The 13,989-nt window shown below is 36.2% G+C and overlaps 1 protein-coding gene across 1 annotated transcript; it reads right to left on the reverse strand.

Moving 5' to 3' along the window:
• Nucleotides 1-212: 212 nt before the first annotated feature.
• On the reverse strand, nt 213-13,539 carry LOC143466175 (uncharacterized). The gene is made up of 13 exons (XM_076964813.1): nt 13,453-13,539; nt 13,265-13,303; nt 13,086-13,168; nt 10,506-10,597; nt 10,160-10,378; nt 9,054-9,162; nt 5,485-5,861; nt 5,236-5,356; nt 4,765-4,865; nt 4,186-4,445; nt 4,005-4,063; nt 3,436-3,788; nt 213-3,314 (listed from the first exon to the last, which is right to left on the reverse strand). Exons 1-13 carry the CDS (start codon nt 13,537-13,539, stop codon nt 2,032-2,034), a joined length of 3,183 nt encoding a protein of 1,060 aa, XP_076820928.1. The 3' UTR covers nt 213-2,031.
• Nucleotides 13,540-13,989: the final 450 nt, after the last annotated feature.

Raw genomic sequence — 13,989 nt, forward strand, 5'->3', positions numbered from 1 at the left:
AAATTACGCCAGTATAAAAAACACTTCAAATTCTTTTTATAAGTTTTGTATTTGAAAAATTAAGCTATTACTTATTTATGACATTTTGAGTTGCTTTCTAGTGAAAGCTGTCAAAATATTCCAAAAGTTCACCTAAACACGACCTAAGTTGCTTAATGTATTAATGTTAGTGTAAACAATAACACTCCACATTTGTGCTGTATAATATAATAGGCCTACTGTTTGTCATCTGCTGCCAGCGAGCGCGAAACATGTAAACAATGTCTATATAAACGAAATAAAAGAAGTCTTTGAACACAGCAATAAGCCTACATATTTTTGCACAAGGAAATGTCGACAAAATTAAATTGTGGTTTAAGCACTTGAATATTTTATAAAGGTAGCAATAAAATGCAAACCGAAAGCTTAGAACTAATCACGTCGTGAAACTTGGCCAGTATCTGCAAAAAACTCGTCGAAGTTTAAATAATTTACTACTATACCGACACGATGGGTAATGTTTGCAAAGATGTTTGAAATTCTTAATGTTGAACAGCCTAAATATATATCCAGTGTTCTCAGGCCAGTGTAAAGGGGGGTCAGACGGGCCAATTGGGCCTACGACTTTTAATGAGGCCTATTATTTGCAAATCGCATTTATCCTCACGCTTCTATAAAGTGAGAATGTAGAAGTAATACAAAGGTTAAAAGTTATTGTACAAAAAATACGAATTTTTGTGCAATAGCATCTGTTCGTGTCCACGTGGACGCTATGGGCATGATGCGACCCTTCAAACTGTGTTCTTGTTTACATTTAAACTCTCTTTCTGCGGTAGGTATATATATTTTTATAATAATGACACACGTTATAAGAAGATTCTCCTAACAAAATCTTGTGGGACGTTTACAGTATTAACATATAGCCAAACAAGTTTAGTGTTCAATGAGGAAACGTTTGGAATTTTGATTTATCGCACAATTTAACTTAAGCAATAGAATAAATGCGTCATGACTGTGAGTAATATCTGCATAGTTGGTAAATTTAACAACTGGCTATTTATGAATCCTTATTTAGGAATTACAAGCATACATAATTTCTGCAGGGGCCTAAATTTACCTCCTGGCCCTGGCCCATATTGCGCTCTATACGGCCCTGATGAGTGTTCTAATGACTGATACACCATAAGAATTGTGGACAAGTCTGTTTTTTAAATATAAACGGCTGTAGAATTTAAAGTTATAAAGTTGCTTCTGCAAATTTAAGGAGATAAATTTTTCAAAAAATTATTGTAAACGTTTCTGTTGTATGATGTCGTACAAATCAATATATACACTTACGAACACGTCTAAAAGATTTTGAAAAAAAAACACTGTTGTAATGTTCACATTTGAGCCTTATAGCCAAAGCGCACCGGTTTTCTAACAGTCTTCATCATCTTTATGTTACCTTTTTAATGTGACTTTTGTTTTAACGGTACCGTATCAAACATTGCAATTGTTATAGGCCTACTTCCTCAGTAACAATAACGTCATACAGCAGTTACAGACGCAAGACGTGTAAAAACAAGCTTTACTTAACTCCATTATCATTCCCTATAAAACACTGCAGCATATGTCTGGGAGATTTTGCTGTTGAATTTCGGGCGAAGTGATCAGTTTAACTTGGCGATTTGCAACTTGCCTGATATACGACAGATTGATTTACGACTAACTGATTTATGACAAGATTCCAAAAAATTGCATGATAAAATTTGCCCGCAGCAAAAGGTAATAGGCAAGCTTTGTCAACACACTGTAGCCTGTATAAGCTGCTTGTGGTAAAATGTTTCGATATGTTTCCAAAAAGAAAGCTTTGGGCCTGTGAAAAATGAGGTTGGCATTTAGGATGCTTAAACTAATCTTCTTTTTGAAATCTGCGGCTGATTAAATCGCACTATAACTGCAGCATCTTGCAAATTATAAAAAATTGCAATGTATATATCACTAAATCATTATTTAATTAAAACAAGAAAATTTCAAAGGTAAGATTAAGTCAGGAGGATAATATAAACTTTACATAGCCATTTGCATGATAACTTTGAAGGACGTACTAAAGCGATTTTCGTCTTTTTGGATAATTGAGTCTTTACGAATTTCCTCTTGTCCAAAGTAAAATACGGTATCCTGCGAAGAGTCCTTGCTAATCCGAGAAAGTGGTTTTACCTTTTTGTTTATCGAAGTAGCTTGTGCATGTTTGAGTAGCACTGAAGGAACAACAACGTCGTAATTCTTCTTTTTTTTGGTTGTCGTTGATCGGATTGGCAGGTTACACCTCAAGTTTGAAGAAACGCTTGATAAATAAGTTTTGTCATTTTCTTTACGTTGAGGATACTCTTTCATCTTTGTTGTACAGGTATAATCGCGTTCTTGGTAATTAATAGGTAAAGCTTCTGGCATTTTCAAATCACAATCAAATGTGTTGTTTTTCGTTTCACAGTCATTGAATTGTATTTCTAGTTGTTCTTTTAAGTAAGTCTGGCTGGACGCATTCACGTCAGTTGTGTCTTGCATGTGCAACGCTTCCACGGCGGTTATTGTTTCTTCTCTCTCTATCTTGCTCACTTCCACAGTAGGCAAATTTTCACGAACAAGTTTTTCGTCAAGTGGTGTCTCTCTTCCGTACTGATTTTTTGTGTGCTCGTGGCAGATTGGTATCGAAATACAATTGGTAAACTTGTCATAAGTTGAGGCCTCAGCCTCCAAATAGCAGTCCAGGACGTGTAAATACGAATCGTTTGACATTTGGTTCAGCGGATACTGCGTGATAGTCCGCTTGGCAATTTCACAAGTATCGTTGTTTACTACTGGACTGCTTTCTTCAAGGCAGCTTAACTTCGGTTTGAGCAAAACAAGTTTAACATCGCAATTTTCACACCTATCGGGTTTTGAAAATTTATAAGACATTGAGAAATTCTTCTTTGCGTAACAACCGTAATAAAGTGATTCATTGCCGCAGCTAGAAATATTACTGAGAAGTGTAGCACTGCTAGATTTGCATTGTTCAGTGCACGAATCACTCAAAGTGTGAAAAGAATGTTTTGTCGGAACACGGCAATAGCAGTTTTGTAGGGCAGCAGAACGATCATAATGAGGGACAACTTGATAAGAATTGGGTTTCGCAATTTCGGAGTGCCGATATGTGAAATATCCGCGATCTGACGTACAGTCAGGTGATATCTCATGTGGTCCCAATGATGGCGATGCAAGTGTTTCTATTTTAGAAAAGTTTCGCGTTGCTGTAACATCGTCCGTAGAACTTGTAATTGAGAGTGAAGTCCTTTGAGACGAGTCTGACCCTATGTGTAGAAACATCATTAGTTGTCATCAAACATCACGCCATACTACTGACATATATTTTTGCACACGTCATGTTATTGACATTCTTTTGGAGTCTTAAGATAACGTTGAAATCTTTACTTTTTGTTTTGTTCTTTGTTATTTCGTCAAGGTGGTGCCAGATATCTTCAAGCAAAGATGCTTCGCCCAGCGGTGCGTTGAGATTGGTCTTTTTTCTTCTCATCTTAGCTGGCCTAAACCTAAAAACTTCACTACTGCTACCGCTGCTGCTGTTAAAATACACGCCGGGCAGAGGCCATCGATTTTGGCCATCTGCGTCTTTTGGTAAAAAAACATCTTCTTCAGTGGAGTGAAGATAAGACGCATGCAGTCGTCGGCTTCTTCTTTCGTCCCAGTAACGTCTTTTGTTTCTTACTTTTCGTTTTGACCTTCGGCGCACGTGGACCTTACCACAAACTGCTGGTAACACTTCTCTGTAATTTATACAAAAAGGTATTTACGCATTATCGCCGAAAATTCTTTATTGATTTTTGTGCTCCTGCATAAATTGGGTAGAAAATATTGGTGGCACTCCGGGCTAGTAAGGCATTGCAGTAACATCAGTGGTGAGTTTCTACTATCGAGTCTTGACGCTTTTGTCTTTGTCTATTTCCATCACGTATTATAAAAAATGTGTCTAGTTCTCTCACCTCCGACGTCTTGTTTGATTACTTTGCGGTTGAGAGTTGGCCGTAAAGGCAGCCCCGCTCTAAAAGGAATTACAGAGTTATTCAATTCAAAAGTTATTCAAAAAACATTCACATACTTATTAATTGGCTATACTTTGCTGCTGGAAGAATCCCAATTATTTTGACCCAATTATAGACATACCTCGACTGGTAAAACGCAAATTCTTGATTTAGCCGTTGTTGACGACAAGTCTGGGAAGTTACTAGTGGAGACTGCCCGGTGGCATGATTTGCGCACTGGTTTAACCTGAACGTCGATCGATTGCCGAGATAACAAACTCTTCCTACCAACGGCTGGGACACTCATCTGCCGTGTTTGTTTTTCGATTTCGCCGAAGCCAGACGACATTTTCTCAGGTTTGATCGTCAAGGTCATGGGTTGATTGCACTGTTGTCGTATACCTACAAGGGGAGACGGGAGATGCTTAATTAATATAACGATAAGAAAACAAGATTCAACCCTGATTACCCCGAAGACATAGATGCTAACATAGCGTTTATAAAGAATTTTTAACAAGATTTAGCGCATGCCATACAAGAGACCCTTGACAATTTTAAGCTCCGCGATATGAATACTAATTAAAGGAACAGGAGAAACTTTTAGCCAAATTCTTGGGCTAAGCCGTGAGTGAGATCAGCACTTCAACATTAAACAATTTTCTTGGAGCCAACTTTTTGATTTTATGCTAACAACGTTCTCTATATAATTTAGTGTTGATACCAGGTCTACAAAAGCCTTCCGGTGTGTCGGCTTCTCTATTCCTTGGCAGTATCGTCACCTCGTTTCCTTCACATTCAATCGTCTCATAAGCGTGCTCTTGTCTGTATAGTTGTATAATATATCGATGAAAATATTAAAAACGGCAAATATATTTAAAATACTTTCCATTTTAGTTTTGATTTTGTTCAATATATGATTTTTTATGCGAGCTTCCATATGACTTAAAGAGATTACGTTTCGAAACGTTTTTTTCAGGGAATGTTTAATATTTTTTAATTTCAAAGCGAATTGGCAAAGACAGGTAGACTAATTTATCGACAGTCGCTAATGGCTTACTTTGAAAGTGCAATTTAAAGTGTAACGTCTTTGAACCGAAAATCTGCTTGTGAAAAATTAATTTGGCAAAAATTAACCGCTTGACAAACTTTTTATTACACGACCACCAAATGATGGCATTTAATAATTAATTACCGTCTCTTGCGATGTCTATTTGATTCTATATTCACGTATTCGACAAACGATGGCAGGTTTGCACCAGAAGTGACGTCATAGACGTTATCTTGATTCGATTTTTGAGAAGGTCCCACATCTTCTGTAAATGTTTAGAATATTCCAAAGTTGAGAAAACATTTATTTGACAGTAGGCAACAAACAGCTGGCTTGCATGGATTAGGTGTAGTCGATGTGAAATTTTCATTCGGTTTAGCTTGTGTGGCTTACTTGCAGCGGAAGTGATTAGATCTTCATACGTTCGGTTGTTCAGTTCAGTTAAATGATTGTTTGCTGACATAGTCGACTGCCGTGCATTTGTAATATTGCCAGGTTGCCGACAGGAATGACTGCCAAAAATCTCGGGTTGATAGGTTCCGTTTTTCTGTTGTGAATTGCTTCTTCTAATGGTCTGCGGTAGCTTCATGCTCTGCTTGCTACCAGCAGCTGAGCAATTAGATGCTACGAGTTGACGTACCTGCATCATAGCATCTGCGTCACGTCTTTCGTCAGATCCAGTGAAATCACAAATCAAAGGGGTGGAAAGGTCAGCATTCGTTTTGCACAAGTTTCTCTTTCCATGTTTTTTCACCCTTTGCCTAAAAATTCTGCAGGAGAATTGTTCGGTTATAGGTAATAATCTGATTGCATTCTGAACCATCTACTTTGACAGACTTGCTGTCAAAAAAACAATTCTTGCAAGTTGCAAGTCAAACTGTTACGCATCAGTACCCATTATCGCACCAACAGATATTAAAACCCTAATGCAAAATATATCTCTCTTTGACTTCAAATCTTCCGCTGTTCATTTGGTCATCAATTAAGTTGTTTGCATTTTTACGCAAAACTGCTGTGATCCACAATATGAACCTTTGGCGTGATACACTGAAAGTTTATTTGTGCGGTTTTTAATGCATTTTTAAACTCTCTTTGCTGTAACGAGAAGACTAAACTATTGATTTTTCGTTTAACGAGAAAAAGAAAATTCAATAAACGTAGGCCTGTTTAATAGAATACTGATTTAGTGAATTATTTTCGATGAACAGACTGTCGATTACTTAAAAAATTTCATTTTGTACTTGCCCTCTGAGTAGAAAATAACTACAAAACACAGTAAACAATACACTACAAAAAAGTTAGTTTCTGTCACTCAGTCTTTCTTTTGTGACCAAAAAGCTTTTTGAAACAAACAGTTTTGCTTACTTTGCCAAACGAATTAAACTATATTGTCAATAGTTGGACATGCAATTCAGATGACTCAATATTTGAGAAATTAAGGATTTTAGGATATTTTAAATCAAACTTTTAAACGTTAAAGTGCTTCTGCGGTAACCGTTTGGATATTTTGAATTTAATAAATACAATGAAAACCAAAAATAACTATACACGGATATATACACTACAATGATATAACAAAAATACTAAACGTCTAAATTTAATTGAGACATTCAGAAGGCTTTAGCATTTAAAAAGTTAGATTTGCATCATTGTTACTGCCTGAATATTTATGCAACGCATAGCGAAAGCTGCGGTAGGCCGCATGACGCAAAAAAAACGCTTGTTGGCATTCGATAGCATTGCAGCGATGGTCTGGCGCGGGTAATAAAATTCTATTTGCTACGGAAATAATATTTCTATAGGAAATGTGGACTGAGTAATTCATTTATTTGTCGTCACTCTGACTTCAGAATTATCAATGACTTCACACTTACATTTTTATCAGGTGGGTGCTGGGTAGTTTATTTTAACCTGTGCTGTTAATTGATTTTGTCTGTGCGTGTGTACTGTGTAGTAGCCTTATCACTTTGCACGTTTTTCTTATCTTATCAAGCATTCTTACCCCTCAGCTGTAGCCCGGTAGCTTATATAAGCTTGGTTCATGTTAATCATTGAGAGAGGGGTGGTCGTTTTCTGTTGCAAATAAACGGTTTTATCCAAAAATCTTGTCTCTACCTCATGTGTTCGGTGCGGCGGTTTATCGTTAAAGAATCGATCTGGTAGGAACGAACGCGTTACATTTCCCGTTACAGCTTGTTTTAACGCATACGTTAGCCTATGTAAAAGATAAGTCGTAAACTTTATTGCTTATAAATATTAATTAGGGCACATTCCCCAGAGTTGCAGTTTCCATTGACAATTTGATATCATGTGCCTCGTCCGGAAATGCTTTCGGGAAAAAAATGAATTTTTAGATATAATGCGGTACCGTATATTAAGCACATAATTCAAACGCAATATTGCAAGCAAACATCGTTAAAGAACCTAATTTACAACGTGTTAATTGTAACAGTTAAATAACAATAGTAACAGTACAAATGAATTATGGAGCTCCCGGGATATAATTTTGTGCTGAGATATATATGAGTAGAAATTTAGTTACTGCTGCTCTGACGAACAAGATGGGCTTCGTAAATTACAATGGTATTCCGGCACTTATATAGAAACCTGACGAAAGTAGTATCAAGTGTACCCAGCAAACTTGACCGTATGAAATGACATTGAGGAAACAGAAAGATGATAATCTGATGACATGAAGGACTTTTTTTTATCAGATATCGATCACGATCATCGATCAGATATCGGAAAATGATTTTTACCAAGCAAGTTTCGGAAGAACCTGAAACTCTTCTTAAATTCTTCATAACGTTTGCATTTTGTAAAAATGCACTGTTTTAAAAGGGAAAGGGGTACGGTATAGCAAAAAGTGCTTTAATTGCTGTAATGATATAGTTGAGGCGTAAAAGAACAACCTTCATGCTTTGTATGATTACCAACCAAACTTGACCCCATTGTAAGTGCCTCAAAAGGCGAGACTCCATTACACTTTTTGATAAAACTATTACGACAAAGTTTACATATACTTAACTTATCTGAAAAGTTCATGTTTGTCTTCAAAGATATTGGAAAAAATGTTTAGACAGCGTTTGTGTTATCTGATAGCAGATAACATAAGTGCCGGATTTGGAAACTGTAACGATATGTATGCGTCACAATGTCTGAGGAAAAATAATTTGAAGGAAGGACGCCCATTCAATGCTTGCGTTGTATTCAACTGGCACCATATCGTCACAGGTTATAAGTGTATATTTTTATATACTATACGCAAGAAAATTTGCAAAAAAGCTACACTACTGAATCATCAGTCGTTGAATAGTATCTCTTAACTTACTTGTTGTTAGTATGTCATCGCATTGTTCAACACAAAGCGTTGAAAGGAATGAATCATAATGTAAATAAAAAGTTTTGACTTGGGCCAATATGCAGGTCGTCATGCAAATGTACTTCAGGGTATAAGGCTTCTAACTCCACAACGCGTTCTAACGTTAAACCAAGACATTATGCTTCAAATGATTTCGAGAGTCGTTGTGTTATAAGCGATCAAGTCAAGCCGAAAACAAGTTCTTAACTCAGTGTTACTTGTATAAACGTACAAAGTTTCATTAAAACTTCACAAAAAATATTATGTTTTCATATAAAGCAATTTCATAAAGATTTTGTTGTTTGCGCTGGTAGAAGACTAACATGCATGAAATTGGCAAAGACTTCAATTTACATAACAACGCAATATTTTCATCGTAAAATTCTCACCGTCCCATTTTAATTCTCAGAATTACGTAATCACGCTCATAAAAGTTTATGATGTAATAAATATTTAAAAAGGTTGATTATATAATTATTGAAAATAGGTTATAAAAGCGAAAATTAAAGAAAAATGCTCAACTGCCATCCACTTTGGCTTCTGAAACAAAATGACATCTATCTTCACACGTCATTTTTTAAATGAAAATGGCTTGACTTACCGTTTTCTGCAACACGTGACAAAAAGAGAAAAGCATAGCAGACATATCAACACACTAAATCCAATTGAGACCCACTTTGTGATTTCACGTGAGAAAAATCCAGAACTTACTAAAAATAAATATTTGTTTTAAATTTTCAGCCGCCGGATATCTGGTTTCGTTGGTATCCACCGAGAAACGTTTTATTTTACTGACAGTTTTCTCAAATATCACGCTTGTAAACACAGCATGAAGCTCTATGAGTCGCGTAGCGATAGCCTCATAGATATATGTAACCAGTGACAATAGTACTCGAACTGAAATTATACAGTGCGTTATGAGAAAACCTATTGTGCTTATATTTTAGTGATAGTAACTTATATTCAAGTTGTTCTTCAATAACAAGTTGACCAATTCCCCCTGACATCTGTGACAGATCGTAACTTTATCCTGTTGTTGTATATTTTTACATCTACATAGGCCTAATGCCCTTTCAATATCAGTTATTATTTCCGTGAGAAGGACTATCATCCATTATATGAGGATTTTATCCTAACTGGAAACATTGTTTGTCGTGAGGAGCCATATGGGTTAATCGTGTGTGTGTGATATGTCCATGTATCATGTTCGTATTGACTTTAGTTATGCTTTTCAAAAATATTGCGATTTTGAACAATATTAACACGCGTTGGTAGCCTGTTTTTGACATCTTGCTTTTATGTATATATTTCTACAGTATGTTCTGAAAGAAATATTGGAGCCTAGAGGTGTTTTCAAGGCTTGTGGTGTTGTATTGAGTATTATAGTGACTGCATTGGTGTTGCTTGCTTTAAAAGCATGAATCATGTGGTTATAAAAGTGTAATTTAGAACTCCAAATTTGCTTAAGCTGTTTAATGGAGCAGTAGTAATCTGGTTACTGACAAACCTGTACAAAACGTGTTGTGAAATAGGAAATGTCGTCGGAAATACGTGTGTTGATAACCTCATAAATTTGATTGTTACGTATTTGTGAACGTAAAACGGATTACGCGCATACGCAATACGTCGATGCAACCAAGCAAATAATTCCAACCTTAATAAAAAGACATATAAAGTTTAATATGATTTTATTAACTTATCATAAACCTTCGTATTTAGTTGTGCTTTGAGCTGTCGTAGAATTGATCTGGTTTCTTTTTGATGACGTAAGCGACATTCCACTCGTTATATGCTCCAAGTTTTTCAAGGCCTCTGTGCTCGCCCCAGATTGCTCACTGTTTAAAATTATTGTCAGCTTTTCTTGTCCCAGACCGACAATGCTTGTTTTCCGATCTACTTGTGCTTGTATGGTGGTTGTAGTTTCTCCTGACATAAAAGATCGTCCAACAACCACACGAGATTACGTCGGCGTGTTCATACGTGCGATGTAGCAATGGTTTGTAATGGTAAATTAAGGGATTAATTCTAGTATTTTTCTAATTTTAACTCTTACTATAATCCTTTCGTGCTGTGATGCTTAATCCGTTAATGATGGTAAACGGCAAAAGTAGACCCCAAAACGCCCACTCGATCGTCTGCGTCGACCTGAAATTGTTTTTATATTTAATAAAAATTCGACAAAAATTCGGATATGTGTTTTTGCCATGCCACGTCGTTGACGTGAATGTGTTTAATATATAAACAGTTGTATTACTCCGAACGCTATTCTGGATTTTATTTAAACTTTAACATGTGCTTTAATGTTTTCGGCATTGCTCCCCAAAATATGACACGTAAAATCTCGGAAACCACCTACGTAAATGTATCTATATCTGCTATTACGGCAGCTTAGCTTGAAATACAAGAAGTAAAATATAATACAGGGCCTTGAACAACTCGCGTTATAGAGATATTTTTATAAAGATGTAATGTGCGCTAAAAATGTAAGTAAAATATTGCATTCCTGTGACAGTATACCTCGCATATCATCTTATATGTTATATATTTACTAGATTAAATATTATCGCGTGCAACTTTGGCCTTATGGAAATGAAACATAGCCAACCATTACAGCGTATTATATACCAACACTATTGTTTGTAAATGCGGTTGTTTTAAACTAAACATCATCGGCGAGTATTTTCATTCTAAACACTACATGCTGCTCCTGCCTGCAGGTTTTGTTCTGTGCCACTGAGTATCATAACTCATAAGCTAAATATTCGAAAAGATTTAAAATTAATTTACTTCAATTTGCACTTCGAAACCTTTCTTTATCAGGATATATGTTGTTGATTGGTTTAGTCATTTCCTATATAGAATCGCAATTCTTCAAAACTCTTTCACGATATTTTAATCTACGGTTTATTAGATACTGAGCTGCTATATTCGCTTTGTAGAAGTTGGTAAAGCCTATCTAGGTAAAAACGCTGCCAGAAAGAAACGTTCGACAAGCGCTTGAAAAGCCACTTTCACAAGTTACTCACCAGTGACAAACATACAGATTCATGTCTATCATAGAGCTGATTATATTAACAAGAAAACTCACATGTCTGTTCCGCCTGCTTGTCTGTTTGTGTTTGCAGATTAGAAATATTAACCATGATATTTGCCTCAAAATGCCTGATTACGAAGGTCGTGATGTTGAACACGCGCAGGAAGTTGAAAGGGTCTTGATGTTTTGAAAGTTTATTTCGATTCGATTGCTTCCGATATTTTGAGCCAAATACAGTCCGTGATAGCGCTTTAAAGAAACAATTATGCTTTCATAAATGTCTTTGCTGACGTAGCGGCGATGGCGATGGAGAAAGTTTAATTGGCCCGGATTTTAAGTGCAATACTTGGTTGTCATAAATATTATCAACCGGTATCGTCTGCTATGAGCTTGGTAATCCCAATATAGTGTAACCAACAGCGGCTTTACGAAGTACTGTATGTCGAAAAGAATGTGAATGGGTCACGTTAATTGCAAAGGTTATCTAAAGCTCAAAATAAAAATTCGTGAGTGCGTTAATATTTTGATTGCGAGGCCGACTTGATAAGTTTTTTCATAGGTGCGGTGTTTTCAGTATTTTGCCCAAAACATTAGTCAACATAGTTGGTAGACCGCGCTTTTCGCTTTGTTTATGGTAGAACATGAATTCAGCATACGAAAGGATTCAATTCGAACGAATTCAATCCAAGATCATCAAACCACCAATATTAACTGGCTTCGGTGCAGCTGCCGGCCTTATTTAAGGTTCACATTTTACGCATTACAACCGATCAAAAGTGCGCGCTCTCTCTCTCTCTCTCTTTCAAAATACTTAGCTTATACAGTAAACCAAAGTTAAAAACAAGGTTCAATCACCTATCGAATACATGCGAGCGCAGAATTCTTAGAATGAGTGTGCCTTTGAGGTATATAACAAGATTAACGAAATATGAATTGACTCGAAGTATAGAATAGGAAAAAACAAAAAATTATCTGCCACTAAACATGAAAATAAGGCCAAGGGAAGACAAAGAGTATAGTAACGAATTGGTGGTAAAACAACCGCTTTTGACCCATTGCGCTTTAGACCGGCATCAACCAGTAGTAAAAATCGATTTGTTTTACCAAAGCCAATTTATTCAATAAAATCACAGCACAAAAGAGCCATTACATGTACTGTTAATTATTGAGTTCCCGGAGGAATATGAAATGTCCTTCTTATTCTCTTCAACTGCTTTGTAAGAATTTTCAGCGTTTTGGTTCATAAAAAATATAGTTATAAGATTGTTTTAGGAGAGCATTTTGAGCCAATTCAATAAAGTTGCACGTTGTTTCAACCGTCAGAAACGCGATAAGCCTCAAAATTTCCTTCAGCAACTCGAGCAATATTCAAGGAAAAAAACCCGCTTTTTTGAGTTTGTTGACAATTTTGCAAAAACAGTTTGACGCATAAAAGCATGAAAACAGAACCCTAAGAAAATTTCGTAAATAGATTGTACAGTTTTAACAACTTTGTTTTCGTATAGGAACCAAAACACTGTAAGAGAATTTTAGGCTGCAAAACAGATTATGTCGTTAACATCATACTGCTTTTTCAAGAAATGTGAAACGCGTTCTTACTTGCCTGAATATGTAGAGTGAAAAAGTGCTTGTGCGTGGACATTTGCTCTCAGAATTCTTTGCAGAGTATCTGTAATACTCAACTACAAAGTTCGGCATCAGACCCTATTTTTACCCATTTGATGTTTTTACTCCAACTACTGTGTATAGGGACATATTGTGGAGCTCATAAGTGTAACCGGATTTTTCTTGCCGCCAACACTCCCAGGTTCTTTTTCCTAGATAATGGTCCGACTGCTAGACTAATTGTTCTGCTCCTTTTTATATCTCACACTTAGCCGTTATAAAAAGCAGGAACAATATTACAAGCCGCCACAAAATATCACTATTCAGCACAGTAGAGGTATCTTCACTAAAAAACTTAAACCTTGGACATATCGAGAGAGCATAGATGATTTCCGTCCTCTTCTACGCCCAACATTCTCACACACTTCCTAGCTGGACAAATCCACATCATCAGCGGGTAATTAAAACAAGTGCACACAAAGATGGTCTAGCCTGAGGGAGGAGAAGCGTAATTACTAAAAATGTGATGATGACAGTCAACAAACAACTAGCAAATATAAATACAAAAACGCAAAAAGCTTATTATACAACAGTGATTTTTGGTTTAAGGCTGTATTATTTAGAAGTTTTACACTGATTAAACATTGCATATTTACTCTTCAGCCCTTATACAGTTTCGTAAATTAATACCTACAGTCCTACACCGTAAATGAAAAAGGTGGTTACAAACACATTAAAATTTTTCCGCCTTACGCTCCCACCCTTTCTAACCAACCTTACAACCTCCCAATCTAGTTCCACCATGTCCTACTACCTACTTATCCTTGTATACAGCGATTTTATCTATAAAGTTCAGTGCTGTTTTTAACGAAGACCTCAATTAGTATTTTTTGGCACT

The sequence above is a fragment of the Clavelina lepadiformis genome, chromosome 7 (assembly GCF_947623445.1).
Source record: "Clavelina lepadiformis chromosome 7, kaClaLepa1.1, whole genome shotgun sequence".
NCBI lineage: Eukaryota > Metazoa > Chordata > Ascidiacea > Aplousobranchia > Clavelinidae > Clavelina > Clavelina lepadiformis.